This window comes from Eschrichtius robustus, chromosome 6 (genome assembly GCF_028021215.1).
Source record: "Eschrichtius robustus isolate mEscRob2 chromosome 6, mEscRob2.pri, whole genome shotgun sequence".
In the NCBI taxonomy this organism is placed as follows: Eukaryota; Metazoa; Chordata; class Mammalia; order Artiodactyla; family Eschrichtiidae; genus Eschrichtius; species Eschrichtius robustus.
In genome coordinates, this window is record NC_090829.1 from 76,333,506 (window position 1) to 76,351,435 (window position 17,930).

General features: G+C 47.3%; 1 protein-coding gene across 1 annotated transcript in view; it reads left to right on the top strand.

Annotated features, from left to right (window-relative positions):
- ITGB5 (integrin subunit beta 5) overlaps nucleotides 1-17,930 on the top strand; it is a 109,325-nt gene that overhangs the window by 13,602 nt on the left and 77,793 nt on the right. Inside the window, exons 3-4 of the mRNA XM_068546588.1 lie at nucleotides 5,915-6,119; nucleotides 16,916-17,165. Coding sequence (XP_068402689.1) covers nucleotides 5,915-6,119; nucleotides 16,916-17,165 — 455 coding nt within the window. The remainder of the gene's footprint in view (nucleotides 1-5,914; nucleotides 6,120-16,915; nucleotides 17,166-17,930) is intronic.

The window sequence follows — 17,930 nt, forward strand, 5'->3', positions numbered from 1 at the left end:
GACCTTACCCTCTGGCTTCAAGACCAGAGTTGTCAGACTCTCCCTTACCCTAGACGAGGATGTGGAGGGGCTGCTGCTGGTCTTTACCACACAGCTCAGCCCCCGTCTCCTGTCCTTCGTCACAGCCCTGGGCTGTTCTCGGCCAGCTTGAACACTCCCTGTGCTGTTTGTACTGCACGGCGTAAAACATACAGCAAACTCCGGCAGCTTATTATCTATTTTGTCCTTCATTTTTTAAAAGTAGACATTTACCTCTGCTCTAAGAGAGTAAGTTTCACAACCCAGCTAGCTGTGAAGAGGAGACGTGTGCGGGGAAGAATGTGTGTGAATGCTTTTATGGCAAGGCCTCGGGACAGCCCATGTTGTTTCCACTCACATTTTCTCACCTAAAACCAGTTCCATCCCTCAGCCTAAGTGCAGTAGGAGCTGGGAGACTTAATCTAGCTGTGTGCTGGGGAGGAAGGGGGAAGGGGCTTTGTGGACCAGCAGCCTGTGCCGGGGGCAGGGAGGCCAGCGTGCTGGACAGAGGACAAGGTTTGGGCAGCAGTGGGCGGGGCCGAAGGACTGGCGTGTGGTCCCCCCGGCCCCGCACAGAAAGCAGGGTTGTGGGAGCCCCGGTGGAGGCAGAGGCAGGGCCATGGCACTCAGGGTTGGGGGTGAGGGAGGCTCTTGGGGTGTGAAAGTGAGCCAGCCTGAGGCCATGTTGCCGTGAGCGGTCCAGGCTGCTGTGAAACCAGAGGGAGAAGGACCAGGCAGGCGTGGCCACCGTGTGGAATCCCACGGGACGAGAACAGGGAGGCCTGGGGCGCTTGGATGGTGGATGTAGGGGCAGACGTGGGAGGAGACGGGGAACCTGGGCCGCGGGGAAGGGTCTTTGCCTTGGAGGTGGACGTGGAGAGGAGGCATGAAGGGGTCAGTAGGACTGGAGGCGGGAACGTGAGGAAGGAGACAGAGTAGAGGCCGGGGGAAGCAAGACCGGCCGCCTGGGCCTTCTGGGAGATTACCGCGGTGGGGAAAGGAGAGGGAGAGGCCATGACCTGTAGTCTCCTTTGAGCTGGGAAGGAATGAAAAACATAAGCGTCCGCCCCAGCTCACAATAAAATACAGATCTATGAGAGAACATCTCTTTGCGGTCCTGAAAGGAAGCATCTCGGCCTATTGCAGGTGCTTCATGAACATTTGTCCAGCGCATTAAGTGAGCCGAGCGGAAGCTGACAGGGATTTCCCCATCCCCCAGGCAGGCAGGCCACGTGGGGGTGTGTTGATGGTGCACAGAGTTCAGTTTGTCATCCCTTAACCTTCTGCTCCCCTCCCCCGCCCCCTAATCCACGGGGGCTCCATCCAGCCAGGGCCGAAGCGCAGAAAGCAGCCGGCTCCGTGCCTCTGCCCGGCTCTCTGCCTGTTCACCAGTTTGCGACTTCTTCCCCCTCATCCCAGGATCCGGCAGTCTGCCCCCTTTCCTGCTTGGGTTCCTCTTCCCCCAGGCCTGCAGTTTCTCAGCTCTGCCACCCTGCTGTTTGTTTCCGCAGCAGGCAGCGAGGCGCCCAGAGGACGTGATGACCAGAGTGGTGCAGGCGGACAAGCTGAGCGCCCTGGCCACGGTGCCGGACAGCAGAGAGCCCGCTGAGCGCTGGCCTTGGGTGCAGGAGGGAGGTTTTTTATTAACAGAACGTAGGGGAGTTAAGTGTACAGCGAACAGTAGACCTCATTATATCCTCCGTGTAACAGGCGATGGAGGGAGCAGAGAGGGCCAGGTTGTAAAAACCCCGAGCGCCAGTGTTAGAACAAAGTAAAAGCCATCTAAATTTGGAACGCCTCCCTTTTCTTTCTTGTATTATTACCGCTTAGTGGCTAAAAGCCCTGAAAGGTATTTCAAGTTCCCGTGTGCATTCTGTTGCTTCTCTTGGTAATCTGCCTGCCATGTAGTTACCCTTCCCTCGTGAGCCCTTTGGAGGGTTCATGACGGTGTTTCTGGAGACCATGGACAGAGGCTTCCTTCACGAACTGAAACCTCTTCTGGCACAGAGCTGTAAGCACCTGTGAGCATTTGAGCTGCCCCATGAGAGCCCATCCTGAAAGTAGTTTCCATTTTTCTGTGTTGAGATGAAGACTCATACCTGTTTTTCTGCATCAAGTGGATATTTATCCTCCAAGTGTGATAGGTGGCAGGAAGAGCTCAACACCTGGGGCAGCAAGGAAATACTAGATTCAGAGGGATGGAGTTTGGGGGCCCAGAGTTAGTTTCCCGCTCTGGAATTCAGCAGTGACCTTGGCTGAGAAGGGAGGCAGATGATGCAAAGAACACCGAGCTTACGTCCAGAAAAGCTGAGGCCGGAGGAACTTAACCTTCTCCGGTGAACATGTGCATGAACTTAGGCGTGTGGGCTTCTGATTCCTCATCTGTAGAAGTGAGGGGCTGGCACCAGGTGATGCATCCAAGGTCCCTTCCCCCTGGAACTTGCTGTGTTCTGACACCTGGCAGAGGGTCAGGTGTCAGGTCTCTGGGATCTATAGGCTCTTAGCATATCAGACTTCAGGATGTCACTCCTGTGAGGAGGATTTTCTTAATCACGAGTCTTCCTTTCCTCCAAGGGTTTATAATTTGGGGCATCTGCATTCACTGAATTCGAAGCTTGGAAATGGTGGTATTGACGCATTGTCTTTATTTATAACATGTGTGTACCTGGGAGGTCATAACCATCACAATATATGCCCCTGGTCTTTGTGGTTTTGGTTTCCTCTCTTTAAATATGCATCCATCCGTATTCAAAATTAAAATATCTAGAGAGGAGCTAGAGGAGGGGAATAGAGGAAAAGCTCTTGGGCTGGTGGGGTTACCATTCCCTGCTGGGTCTGCAGTGTTCTCTGTCCCTTTCTTGGGCAGCAAGAGCCTATGCTAGAAGTCAGTCATGGCTATTTTCAGACCATGCCGGAGAGACCTTCATCTATTGTGGGCATCCTTGATTGATGTCGAGATAGCTGCCTTACTCTCAGAAGGTTCTCCAGACTTGCCATGCCCAGAGGTGCCTCAGCCAGTGTCTTTGAGGCCCTAAAGGTCTGGGACAGTGACAGGACTCAATATATAAAGGTGTCTCAAAGGTTCTCAAGCACATCAGTGAAACGACTGGGGCTTCCCCAAGTAGCAAGAAACTGAACTCTGTGAAACAGGAGAAGGTTGACAAACCTGATAGAAATGGATGGCCCTGAGGCCAAGTCTGAGTTCGGTATGAGTGCCATAGTAGGCTGTCCCTTGCTGCCTGTGACGCTGGAGCTGCTGAGGTGTGGGCCCCCTGTACCGTCACGTTGCTGACGTGGTAGGCACTTCTGAAGTCATCCTGCAACTGGCAGTCTTAATGTTCTCAGGGGTGGTTCTCGCGCTGGCAGCTGGGTGACAGGAGTTCACGGTCTTTCCTGCTGGTGCAGCAAACTTCACGGAAGCCACGTGCATTGGAGTGGAGGTTTGCCACCCCCTTGAAGAATGTTACTAAGGAGGACGAAGGGAGAGCTGTTACCAATGAGGGGCATGAAGAGGGCTTTGCTCCTAACATCCTAGAGAATAAAGAAGCCCCAGAGCACAATCAGGAAAGCCAGCTACGCAAACAAGGTTGTAATCGGCACTCCGTGGCTGCCTCTCAGTTCTTCAGGTTTGGGAAGCATGTCCTGGACTTAAAGTCTCCCGAGGAGCCCAGCAGGTGCATCTTCCCGGAGCAGCAGGTGACCCTGTACAAGTCCTCCCTCGGGGACTGGTACTGTCTATCAGAAACGGCCTTTGAGCAGATTGCCTGGGAAGGTTGGACGAAGTTCATTGCTGGTGAAAGTGTCCAGGCATTAGGGAATGATTTTGATGACGTGAATGGCTGAGGCTGTGGTGAGGAATCATGTAGCTGCCTCCTGCTTAGGGTGAAACAGATTGGCTCTGTGATCTAGTCTATTCCGGAGTGCAGGCTGCTTCAGACCAAGGGGAGGGCCGTTAGGGGTTTCCATCGCTCCTGGGAGACTGAAGATGCTTTCCTCGCCAGTCTGGTGGGGGGCGGGGGGGGGGAGGAGGAGGGGATGTGCAGTGGTCTGGTCAAGACAGGTGCACTTTGACAGTCAGAACTGGGTGGAGGACAACCAGCTCCTTGGAATTGGAGGAGCTGGCAGCAAGGCCCAGCATGCTGGCAAGAAGTTCAGAAATTCTCTAGCCACGTAAGCTCTGAGCAGGCGAACCCCTAAGCCCTTTCAGCTCTGGACAGCTAATTCACCCTGTGCTTCACACAGCTCAAGACAGCAGTCCCATACCTGTAAGGCCCTCAGGAAGTTACCTCTCCTTTCCCCTATCCCTGGGAGGTTTTTACTGCTTCATCAGAGCCAAGCTAGACTGTTCGGAACCCAGTTTAGAAACCTCAGCTTTGGAATCTTGTAATTTCTAGAATAATCATTGTTCTCACCCTGTTCCACAAGTGTCTGTGGAGCCATTTATATTTACAGTGCAGTCCCGAGGTTGTTGACGTGCAAGATCTCCCGTCATGTCAAGAGTTCAATAGACAAAATTAAAAAAAACAACAAAAACATTCAGTTATAAGCAAACGAAAAACCAAAATCACAGAGGCCCAGAACAACACATCTGGTTTTACTTACTTAAAAATACTGCAAAGTCTTCTTGACTTCTTGGTCTTGAATCTTGCAAAGGCCCCAGTGGGCACTGACTGGTCTTGGGGCATCCTAGACCATGATGAAGGGGGAGGGGAGTCCCTCTGCGGTCAGCGGACTCTTGACTCATCTGAGGCTCTTTGGCAAAGTGTTTACAGTGGCGGCAGGAAGAGAGAGCATCTCACTCCTCCAGCCATTACTCCAGTCCAACCAGCTGGAGGAGGGGATCTTCTTTTCTACATCCAGCAATGAATGGGTTTGCTTTGCCATTGAAAACCCCCTTACTGGAAAATGATCACTGTTTACAGGTATCCTACTTGATAACAAAGTATATAATTTCATTTTAAAGTAAATGGCCCAAACTCCTAGTGCCCCAAACTAGGGTGGGTCATCCTGATGCACAGCCTTCTCCTAAATCCAACTGAAGAAAAGAAAGATTTTTCTTATCAATGTGGCTTTATTGTTTAAACAACAATAAAGAGAAAAAGAAAAATATCATTTTATTCCCTCTCCCCTAACACCTCAACTATCTTAATTTTTAATTTTTCTTTGGCATCCTAATGCATATACCATTCTATCTTCTGATTTTTTTTTTCTTAATATAAATGTTTTGAAATTTCTGCTTAGTCTTCATAATTATCTGTGATGGCTGTATCATCTATTGAGGTGATATACCATATTTTTCTTCTGGTTTAGGGATTTTGGCTTCAAGTTTATGATTGTGCTATTCTGAAGAACATGCAGTATATATCTTATAGAGTTTTGCTTTCCTTTTGATAATTTTCTTGTGGTAAATTCCTAGGAGGCGACCGAGGGGTCAAAAGGTACCGCGTTGCTCTCCAGAATGGTTGTGCCTGCATGGTAGATGAGGGAACGGCTCAGAAGTTAACTCTTGATTGTCTGAGTGATGACTACTTGGCCACTTGTATGGTATCTTTCAAAAATTTTTAGTTATGCAACTTTTGACCATATCAGTTATTTTCCCCTGCTTATCATGTAGACAGGCACATTTTTTAAAGGAGCGTTTTTGACCATTAAAATGACGAGACCAAACATTTTTACTGTGCATGTTTACAGCTTACAAAATGCTTTCACATCCGACACCTCACTTAACCCTCATGATGCTTGGTGAGGCACTTGGGGGAGTTATTGTTTTGTCCGCTTTTAGGAAGAGGAATGTAGAGGGTCTAAGGTCGCAGGGTGGTGATGAGTCCACAGCCTGAGGTGTCCTGGAGCCGCTCTGACCGCCTCCTACCCTCTTCCCCTGTTTCCGCACCTCCAGGACTTTGGCAGCCTGCGGTCGGTCACCTCCCGGTGCGACTTGAAGGCAAACCTGGTCAGGAACGGCTGTGGCGGCGAGTTTGAGAGTCCGGTCAGCAGCACCCAGGTCCTGCGGAGCCTGCCTCTCAGCAGCAAGGGCTCCAGCCCCGCGGGGTCAGACGTCATCCAGATGACGCCGCAGGAGGTCACGGTGAACCTGCGGCCCGGTGAGTGCCCTTGGGGTGGACCTGTTCAGGATGGTGGAAAGATGAGCCGGGCAGGGAGGGGGCAATGGTGAGGTGTGGTCCAGACCCCAGGAAGCAGAGTCCAAGGCCTTTGTGGATGATCAGAGTATCTTTGCTATTTTAAAAAAATTGTGAAATATATGTAACGTACAATTTACCATTTTAACCATTTCTGAGTGTGTAGTTCAATGGCATTAAGTCTACTCACAATGTTGTCTGACCATCACCACTCTCCATTTCCAGAACTTTTTTGTTATCCCAAACTGAATCTCTGTACCAATTAAACACTAACCCTTCACTCCCTCCCCCACCAGCCCCTGGCAACCACCCTTCCACTTTCTGTCTCTGTGAACTTGATTACTCCAGGTACCTCATAGAAGTGGACTCACATATATATTTGTCCATTTGTGACTGGCTTATTTCACTTAGTGTAGCATCCTCCAGGTTCATGCATGATGTAGCACGTGTCAGAATTTCCTTCCTTTTCAAGGTGAGTAATCCTCCATTGTACGTATAGACACATTTTGTTTATCCATTCACCCATCGATGGACTCTTGGATTGTTTCCACCTTTTGACTACTGTGAATAATGTTCTTGTTTCTCGTGGGAGGATGCTGGTATGTTTACTCCCTAGTTAACGCAAGTTTCTCAGGGAACGTGCTACTGCCAGGAGAAAGTATTTTTTCCTGTCAGCAAATTCCATTTGAATCAGTGGCGTTCTGAAGGGATGAACTTGCAGAGTAGAGAATTTTTTTTTTTTTTTTTATGACCCTGGAGCCTCTGCCAGCCCTGGAGTTGATTGTGGTATAAGGGAGCTGACAGTTTTTGCACACCTACTCTGTGCCTATTACTTGACCTACCCGAAGGTAGCTGATGTAACTTTACACCTGAGGAGCTGTGTGCTCAAGGGCTCCCAGTCAGAGCGGCGAACCTGACTCAATATTGAGTCTTTGTGGTTGCACAACTCATGGTTGTTTCTAGCTCACCACTTTTGTCGTTTTGTATTCTACATATTAGGTCCCTTGCGATGTCAAGGGAGGATGTGAATGTGACCAAATTAGAAGGTATCACATTGTTGAGAGAAGGCAGCTTTTTTCCCAAATCCCATTGATTTTTAGCCTTTTCTTCTTTCTCATTGTCTAGGAAACCACTGGCAATAAGTATTTCCAGGTGGTTTGTTTAGACTTCAGGGCGGCTGGGTCAGTGGAAAGATGAGGGATCTAGTTGGCCATCCTAGGTTCTGGTTCTGGTTCTGTTCCTAGCTCGGGGGTCCTGGGCAAGCTGCTCTGTTCCTTAGCATCTCAGGGTCTTTGTCACCTTCATTGCTCACAGCCCTGTTCAGAGGCTTAAATGAGACTTTTTGTATAAATGCACTTGAAGAACTTTTAATTATTGTTTTCTAAGAGTAATGGCCAAAGATGCAGATTTTGGAGTCAGCCACGTCTAGATTTGGATAGAGATTCTCATGTCTCAGAAATGGATCTAGCACAGCCCTGTACGTCTTAAGCTCTTAGTATTGCCTGTTCTTCTTGTTGTCGTTAGAAAGAACGCTGAGTCACCGTGTATTTGAGAACTGTTTTATTTTGCTTATTGAATTGTCTTGGAAATAAGAAACAGAAGAAGGGTATAAGTGGCATAGAGCAGCATAAACTGCTGGATGGCCCAGGGATGAGTGCTGGGATTAGCTGAAGTAACTGTTTTCACAAGTCATCTCACTGGAGGGGACACTTCGCCTTTTGTTTAGTGAGATTCCAAGTTGAGAGAGAGAAGGGAGCCCTTACAAAGCTGTGTGAGTGGGTAGAGAAGAGGAAGCTTTCTGTGGGCCAATGTCCGGTGGTGTCCTCCGGGGGGAAGATGAATGCCTCTCCCCAGGTGGAGTCAGGCTCAGGGTCAAGGGCTCTGACCTAGAAGGGGACGTAGGCGTTGTTGTAGACTATTAATATATCAGAACACAGTGTATGATAAGAATGGTTACGACTAACATCAATGGTGTATTTTCCTTTTTAACGTAACAGTGTAACAGTCACTTCAAGAAAATTCTTAAAGTCATTCGCTTTAACACTATTTTTCATTCTTACTAGATCTTCTGTCTTTGTATATGTGTTTATATTTTTCATATACTAACAATGTATTTATTACTGTGTACTGTTTTCACTTAATTTTTGGAAACAAGGACCAAAATTAACACCTCCAGAAGAGTTATTGTTTGAGGGTCATCAGCGAGGGAGGTTTTTATTTTTGGAACTGCTCATCTAGAATTACTCTGAGCCTGTGGTGCTCTCTCCAAGAAACATTCTTCATGGTGGCAAATCCTTATTCTTTAGGGTAGATTTAATTTAGGGAAGAGTTGGAGGTCACACAGAATCAGAGATGTCACAGTTTCAATTCCAGTTTTCAGAATCAGAATTCAGGTGTGGCTCTAAGGCAGAGAGACTGTTGTTTGCTCTGACTTATCAACTGGCTTTTAAAACAGCCCCCAAAGAAGTGATTTGAGTGAGGGCACCCTCCTTGGGCAGAGTTGTCAAAGTTCTCACGAAGTTTATGCACAATGCTTATTTATGCATGAAGCTCAACGTATACTCAATTAAAGAAAGAAATCAGTCTTATTTGGTATAGTCAAATCTCTCGCTAAGCATTATGATTCAGTTTGCAGTATTGGAAATAAATGGGAAACATGATCCTGTGTTTATACAAAATCGTGATGCGAGTGCTGTGTGCAGCTCTGGTCCTGCGGAAGGTGCGGTGATGGAGAGCCCTTTGCTGTGGCGGTCAAGGTGAAGGAGGGGCTGGCTGCCCTGTGAAGACACACCCAAGCTGTGAGCGTGTTTCAGTCTGTAGAGATGAAGACTAGGAGGAGATCAGATGATAATCTGAATTCCTAGAGGTCTAGAACCTTGTGAACATGTTTCTCAAATATAGAAACACTTGAAGCCGATGATGCCTCTTCAAATTTTGAAAATTTCAGTAATTATAAAGAGAAGGACAGGCAAACCACAGATATGTATCTGGGGAAAAGGGAGAATGGTATGTTGCAATTAACAACATTTTCAGTTTACCAAGCGGGTACTTACTTCAAGGTAATGCCCCCGTGACTCAGGAAGGTGTTCAGGTATGTAACGATTGGTTTTTCCATTGTGTATTTTTAGAAATGCTTTCCTGTCTCCTCCTTTGCCCTGCTCCCCAATACCTCATAATAGGTATTTGTTGAATGAAGTGTAGCACTTTACTAGCCTTATGCCAGACTAGTCAAGGACAAGCTTCAGCACAATATGTGAGGTACTTCACCAAGGCAAAGTTAATTGTTCCAGGATAAGCCTGGAAAAAAAAGAAAGACAATTTTTCCTCTACTTTAAGCAGAATATTTTGTTTTGCTTTTTTTTTAAAAAATTGAGATATAATTCACATACCGTAAAATTCACCATTTTGAAGTATACAATTCAGGGGTTTGTAGTGTACTTGCAAGGTGGTTACAACATCACCACTATCTAATTCCAGAACGTTTTCATCACCCCGAAAAGAAACCCTGTACCCGTTAATAGTCACTCCTTATCCTCTGCCTCCACGCCATATTCAGCCCCTGACATCCACTAATCTATTTTCTATCTCTGAGGTTTTGCTAACTCTGGACATTTCATTTAAATCATGTAATATGTTGTCTTTTATTTCTGGCTTCTTTCACTGAAGCAAAATATTTTTAAGATTCATTGATGTTGTAGCATGAATCAGGACTTCATTCCTTTTTATGGCCAAATAATGTTCCATTGTATATTTATAGATACACCACATTTTAGTTGATGGACATTTGGGCTGTTTCCACTTTGGGACAATTATGACTAATGCTGCAGTGAACATTTATGTACACGTTTTTGTGTGGACATATGTTTTCAATAATCTTGATTATATATCTAGGAGTGGAATTGCTAGATCATATGGTAATTCTATGTTTAACTTTTTCAGGAACTGCCAAACTTTAAGCAAGATTTTGTATAAACACAAGATCATGTTTTCCATTTTGTTTCCAGTCCTGGAAACTGTATGTCAGGATAACAATCTTAAAGAAACCTTAACAAAGGGTATAAAATCCTTAAGAAAGGACGTAAACTTTAAAGCATATTGAAATGGTAAAAAGCTAGAGGTGGAGCAGTTAGAAAAGGTTTACTTAAGTCTTTATTTGCCTCAGTCCCTTAGCCTGTTAAAAACTGACCTCTGATTGGTAGCTAAAAAATTTTTTTTAATATTTTATTTTGAAGTAATTTTAGAGTTGCAAGAAGTTGCAAAAATAATAGAGAGCTCTTGTGTACCCTTCTCAGCTTTTCCCGATGATAACATGTTACATAACCAGAGTATGTTATCAAAGCCAGGAAATTGACCTGGGTATCATACTGTTGACTAAGCTACAGGTGATTGGTTGCTTTTGATATGGGCTTCCTGCCAGCCCTTATCTATGCTGCTTTTCTCCCCTCTCCCACGTTCTGATTGGAGATGGCAGGTACCTGACTTAGGTATTGCTTCTGCTACCCAGACTGACAATGCTCACTTAAAAAGACTTGATGATGAATGGACAGTGCTTTGCTATAGACTGAATATGTTGAAATTCTAACTAACTCCCAATGTGATGGTATTAGGAAATGAAGGGGGGCCTTTGAGAGGTCATGGGGTGGAGCCCTCGTGAATGGGATTAGTGCTATCAAAACAAAACCCAAAAACCCTCAAGACCCTGGAGGGTGCTTCCCCCCTTTGGCAAGAAGTCTGTAGTATGAAACCCAGAAGAGGGCTCTCACCAGAACCTGACCACGCTGGCCTGATCTTGGACTTACAGCCTTTATAACTGTGAGAAAAAAATTTCTGTTGTTTGTAAGCCACTTAGTCCATGGTACTTGTTATAGCAGCCTGAACTAAGATAAGATTATTTTCAAGGAAAGTAGAAGTGCCAAGCCCTAATTGCTTGGGGTCAGACACTGTAAAGGCCAGTAACTCTTCTAGTGGTTCCATCTGTCAAGTGTCAGAATTCTGAGGTGGGGAGTGGTGTTTGGTACAGCAGGGCGGCCAGTGAGGTAGTTCTTTGGTTCTGGGTCTGGATTTAATTCTGGGTACTGATTGCCTTCTGCTGCAGTGAACAGAGAGCTGGATGATAGTCTTATAAGTTGTGCACTAGGCCCCTAATTCCCTGTTCAGCTGTAGTCCATTTTTAACATAGCTGATTTTAATGTTTCTTTCAATTTCTAGCACAGAAGTATAATTCTAGGGAATCAAAAAACTATATTGGGGATAGCAGGAGTATTTATCTGTTGAGACACTACTTTGTCTTAATATTTGAACAAAAATCAATCTTAAAAAACCCAAAAGTTGTTGCTAGAATTTGCTACTTTCATTTTCCGGTAATGTTTGTCATCTGGTATATGTTCCTAAGGAAAAAGCTGACTTTTCACTTTTTATTGAAGGGAAGATAGAAGAAACCTTTAAAAATACATTTCAGAGGGAATGCTGGTTGATATTTGATTATGGTGGGAGAATCTACACTTAGGAACCCAGCAGTGGCAGGAATTCTGTGCGAAATACAGCTGGGGCTGGGTGCATTGGAAGCAGGAAAAACCAGCAGGACATGGGAGGGGCTGCTTGCAGGAGAAGCTTCCTCCTCACAGGTGTGAGGTGATCAGCTTTTCTCTTCTTTTCTTTTTTTTTTAATATTTATTTATTTGGCTATATCAGGTCTTAGTTGCGGCATGTGGGATCTTCTTTGAGGCATGCGGGATCTTTCGTTGCAGCACGCAGGCTCTTTGTTGTGTGTGGGCTTCTCTCTAGTTGTGGCACGTGGACTCCAGAGCGCTTGGGCTCTGTAGTTTGTGGCACACGGGCTCTCTAATTGAGGCCCGCGAGCGCAGTAGTTGTGGCGCACGGGCTTATTGCCCCGCAGCATGTGGGATCTTAGTTCCCCAACCAGGGATCGAACTCGCGTCCCCTGCATTGCGAGGCGGTTTCTTTACCACTGGCCCACCGGGGAAGTCCCTGATAAGGTTTTCTTTGGGGTTTGCTTTATCCTATTTCTCTGATCCTGCTGCTTGTCCTGAGGCGGGGGTTATGGGGGATGCTTCCAGACAGGAGGGCTGCAGCCACAGGAAGAGACGAGCCTGTAAAGGGGGTCTTTTTTAAAAAAAATTATTTATTTATTTTTGGCTGCGTTGGGTCTTCGTTGCTGCACGTGGGCTTTCTCTAGTTGCAGCAAGCAGGGGCTACTCTTCGTTGCGGTGCGCGGGCTTCTGATTGTGGTGGCTTCTCTTGCTGCGGAGCATGGGCTCTAGGCGCACGGGCTTCAGTAGTTGTGGCTCGTGGGCTCAGTAGTTGTGGCTCGCGGGCTCTAGAGTGCAGGCTCAGTAGTTGCGGTTCACGGGCTTAGTTGCTCCGTGGCATGTGGGATCTTCCTGGACCAGGGCTCGAACCCGTGTCCCCTGCACTGGCAGGCAGATTCTTAACCACTGCGCCACCAGGGAAGTCCCTGTAAGGGGGTCGTATATGGAGAGGGAGGAGGGGGACACGTGGGCTGGGCGGTGTCACCAGAGACTGGCACAGATCAAGTGCCCACAGTGAAGGCGAGCCCGGCTCTCACTCTCCTGGACTCAACGGGAGGTGGCGACTGGTTTAAAGTCTCGGGTGGGGTCTTCCCCGGTGGCGTAGTGGTTGAGAATCCGCCTGCCAATGCAGGGGACACGGGTTCGATCCCTGGTCCGGGAAGATCCCACATGCCGCGGAGCAACTGAGCCCGTGCGTCACAACTACTGAGCCTGTGCTCCAGAGCCTGCAAGCCACAACTACTGAGCCCGTGTGCTGCAACTACTGAAGCCCACACGCCTAGAGCCCGTGCTCCGCAACAAGAGAAGCCACTGCAATGAGAAGCCCATGCACTGCAATGAAGAGTAGCCCCTGCTCACCGCAACTAGACAAAGGCCGCACGGAGGAGCGAAGACCCAACACAGCCAAAAGTAAATTAAAAAAAACAGAAAAAAGGAAATGTCGTTATGATAAAATAAATAAATAAATAAATAAAGTCTCGGGTGGTGCAGGACTGGGTGGCTGGAGGTATTGTTGAGTGTGCATGGTTCCGGAAGTGTACCCAAAGATGGAGGACGCGCCCCAGACCCTCCCCCGGCGTGCAGCAGCGTCACCTTCAGTCAGCTAACCACGGGGGCTCCCTCGGGAGTTGCGGCACTGTAGCTTCATTCCCACGCTTAGCACCCACGCTGAGAACTGGTCCAGAAATGTCAGTCCCTTCAAAATCTGCTGATGTAACTGAGTCCAAGCTCGTACTGCTCACCGCACAACAGGCCAGTGAATTGAGAGACGAGTTGCTGGGGCAAGGAATAGCAACTGTATTTGGAAAGCCAGCAGACCGAGGAGATGGTAGACTAGCGTCTCAAAGAACCATCTTCCCTGAGTTAGAATTCTGGCTTCTTTAATACTAACAGGGGAGGGGGTAAGGGCCTGCTTCCTGCCAGACTTGGATGGGGATGTGTTGATTTCTTCCTTCTTTTTTTTTTGTTTTTTTTAAATTATTAGCACCTTTAATTATTATTTATTTATTTATTTATTTACGGCTGTGTTGGGTCTTCGTTTCTGTGCGAGGTCTTTCTCCAGTTGCGCCAAGCGGGGGCCACTCCTCATCGCGGTGCGCGGGCCTCTCACTATCGCGGCCGGCCTCTCTTGTTGCGGAGCACAGGCTCCAGACGCGCAGGCTCAGTAGTTGTGGCTCACGGGCCCAGCTGCTCCGCGGCACGTGGGATCCTCCCAGACCAGGGCTCGAACCCGTGTCCCCTGCACTGGCAGGCAGACCCTCAACCACTGCGCCACCAGGGAAGCCCGATTTCTTCCTTCTTGCAGCTAATCACATGTAGGTCTGGTCAGGATGTTTCCTGTGAGCTAAACAAAGGTATTGTAGCTTAATGCTCATTACCTGGGAGGCACGGTTCCCAGAGATGGGTCAGTATGTATAATTTAATCTTACAGGCAACATCCCTTTAGTGATTAACTTGTAGTAGAATAATAAGGTTCTTTCTTCCCTATTACACTGACAGAACATTCCATTATTGCCAAGGCCCATTGAGGAGTTTGTAGCATTTAAAATCCAGCATAGATAAGGTAGCCATAAACCCTCATTCTGAACATTAATGATATTACCCCTTTTCTTATACCCCTCCCTTCTTGGAAAACTGGGAGAGAAATTTTTTTTTTTTTTTTTTTTTTTTTTTTTACCATTTGCAGCCTCCCTATGGGGAGGTGTGTGTGTGTTTTAGTGATCAATTTCTCTTAGAATGTAATGACAAGAGATTTCTTACTTCAGAATAGATAACCTCTTAGTATACAAAGAGACCTATGTATCACATCTTGTTTCCCTCTTTGCCTTCATGTCTGGAAAATTTGGAGTTAAATATAATACCCAAGGCCGTTAGCCATTCACACTCAAGTTTTTGGCAGAATGTTCTGTCTCTCTTTTTAGCCCCACGGGAAACTGCTTTAATAATTGACTTTCAGGGGAACTGAGGCCGAAGTTTTTCTTGTGTGGAAGCGTTTGTATGGTGTTTATATATGCTGTCTCCTCAATACCCACAATAATTAGCATCCTTCCCATTTTACTGATCCAGAAACTGAGCAGCAAGTTTAAAGGAGCCTGAGGTCTTGAGCCCTTGGTGACAAGGTCTGGATTCCAACCCAGCTCTTGCTTTCCAAGGCTAGTGTCCACTTCCCTCCCATGGGTGCCTCCCAGCCTCCCTGAATCCAAGCTAGTTCCCTGTTTCCTGGTCCTAAAGTGTTCATCTGTAATTGCTCATAATCCCCCAAAAGGTGGAAGTGGATTCTGGATTAAAGAAGGTATACCTGGGAACTTGGGGGAAGGGCACAGGTAACAAAATACAGGAGACCTTGTAAAGAGGTCATGGGATTGGACAGAGGGGACATGATCGCAGGCCCTCCCGCCCCTCCCCCACTGTGATGTGGCATCCAGGGATGGGAGGGGCCCTGTGCAGGGACATGGGAACCAGAGACAGATATTGTAGCAGTCTGGAATTCATTCTGGAAGAAATCTCGAACATTCCTCTGTTTGAGTCAGACTCCAATGGCTTTTAAAAATAGGCTCGTACCAACAGGCAACCCAAACTACATCCATCATCAGGCTAGAGCAGCACATGCAAGGACAAGTCAGGGGAAGCAGGCAGGCTCGGCTCTGTCACTCAGACTACCATGGTAATTATAATAATCATCCTTCATTTGGGCAGGCCTTCACTGCTTACAGAACACTCCTTCCCACGTGAGTGCTTCATAGCCTTAATGCTGTAGTGCTGTTGTTATTGCCAGTTTACAGTTAAGGAAATGGAAGCTCGGGTTGCACCGCTAGTTGAGGGGCAGAGCTGGAATTTGGACTAAGATCTTGTTAATGAAGTATGCCTCGTCTGGGGTGGGAGGAGGTGTGGGGAGCACAGAGCACTGGGTTCCCTATCCTGCAAGTTCAAGAAGGCTTCATTCAGCTCGCTGGTTGTCAGCTTGAGGTGAAAGATTGATTCCTCTGAGACGTGACTGCGGGCAGATGAGGTGTGGGCCCTCGTGCGGGAGCGAGGCCACCTTCGCCATGGCACCTCTGAACACACAAAGGACGTCCAGATTTCAAATGTGTGTGGACAGTTCTGTCCGAAGAGTTCAAGGACATCTCTTGGTGCCTCTGAGGGGCTAACAAGCCTGAGGGCAGGTAGGATCACCTGGTAAAATTCACTACTTGAAGTTGTTTCTGAACAGGTTTTTAGAGATTATGAATGCTGAAGGATCATCATCCTGGCACGCGTCCTCCAGTTACCGCGCTGACTTGGTTTGGGCCTTTCCGCACACCATGTGGGGCTAGCTTGCAGAGGCCACGCCTGCCAGACACTGCCTATTTTTTCTTCTTTTCCTCTGAATCAATTTCTTTTCCGTTTGGCTGTTGACTGCTTATTATAGAACCAAAAGTTATTTTCTCTTTCTTGTAGCTGTAGGCAAATCTAGTAGTGTTTCTTTTCTTTTTCTTCTTTTTCTTTTCGATGGTGCTAAAATTTGGAACATGTCTTCCTATATTTATACATCTCATTTATGATAATAATGATTTGTGTCTGTGATGTCAGATATGCTGGAGAGCTAAATACGATTGTTTGATAAATGGCTAGGGAGATGGAAATAGGTGGCCCGGCATAAGCATAAACATTTTTGCCCCCGGGGGTATTTTAAGTAACCATCTTTGTTTTCCCAGTCTCCCTTGCCTTGTACATCTCTCTTCCCCACCTCAGTTCTTACTCATGTCTGTACCCTTCTTTTGTTAACTTCTTTCCTGTATTCTGTTTCACATACACCTTTACAGTCTCCTGGCCACATTCCCGTCTTGGCCAGTCCTTTCTCTGAAGTTGGTATGTGGTTGGTGGGCTACTTTCACCCAATTTGTGTCTGTGGAATTGTCTGGTTCACTGTCCGCCAATTACCTAAGGTTCCTTTTTGCTGAGAAAACAGGACACTACTAAGGAGACTGGTTCTTCATGAGTTTTCCTTAAAAAGTGCTGAGGCCTGTGTGTGAAAGGAGAACCTAGAGCTGCATCCTCAGCACCCATATTCCCTTCGGTCACTCTGTTTCCAGAGTGAAAAAGATGTCTTCTGAGAGGCACACACTCACTAAAGAAAAGTCAGAGGTGGACCAGCTTTGAAAGCAAAACCCATCCCTTCAGCCCCAGCGAATTGAATGACCTCTAACACGCACGGTCTCTCGGTTGGCACAGGTGACAAGACTACCTTCCAGCTGCAGGTTCGACAGGTGGAGGATTATCCAGTGGACCTGTACTACCTGATGGACCTCTCTCTGTCCATGAAGGATGACTTGGACAACATTCGGAGCCTGGGCACCAAGCTTGCCGAGGAGATGAGGAAGCTCACCAGCAACTTCCGCTTGGGGTTCGGGTCTTTTGTAGACAAGAACATCTCTCCTTTCTCCTACACAGCGCCAAGGTACCAGACCAACCCGTGCATTGGGTGAGTGACCAGCTGCCCTTCTGTTGGGTATTCAAGGATGGGGGAACGGATCAGCGGGAAGACTGAGCCTAAAGAAAGGCCTAGGGAGGTCATATCTGGGTGCGGGGCTGGGGGGGAACCTGGCTAAGGTGTTAAATTTGATGAAGGGTGATCCAGCTCTGTCCTTCCTCTGCCTGCAAAGAAATAAATGGTTACAAGGTTGCATAAAGATACAACGATGATAGCTCATTTGTTTTCCACATTAATAGATTTTAGAGAGTGTTCTCAGGAAGTGATGGACCCTGGTGATCAGGGAGGGAGCAGGCAGAACAACTTAAACTATCTCCTTGTTTAGAGTGACTGAGATGTTTGGAATAAGTGAATCAAAGTCGGTTGCTATTGCTTATATACATGACTATAACTTACCTTGACAAAACAAAATGAAAACCCTGCCCTTTATAGGTGTGATTTTTTTTTTTTGTCCAACGTAAGTACTTGAATTAGAAAATATTCAACAGGGCTTCCCTGGTGGCACAGTGGTTAAGAGTCCGCCTGCCAATGCAGGGGACACGGGTTCGAGCCCTGGTCCGAGAAGATCCCACATGCCGCGGAGCAACTGAGCCCGTGCGCCACGACTACTGAGCCTGCGCTCTAGAGCCCGCGAGCCACGACTCCTGAGCCCTCGTGCCACAACTACTGAAGCCCGCGTGCCTAGAGCCCGTGCTCTGCAACAAGAGAAGCCACTGCAATGAGAAGAAGCCCGCGCACCACAACGAAGAGTAGCCC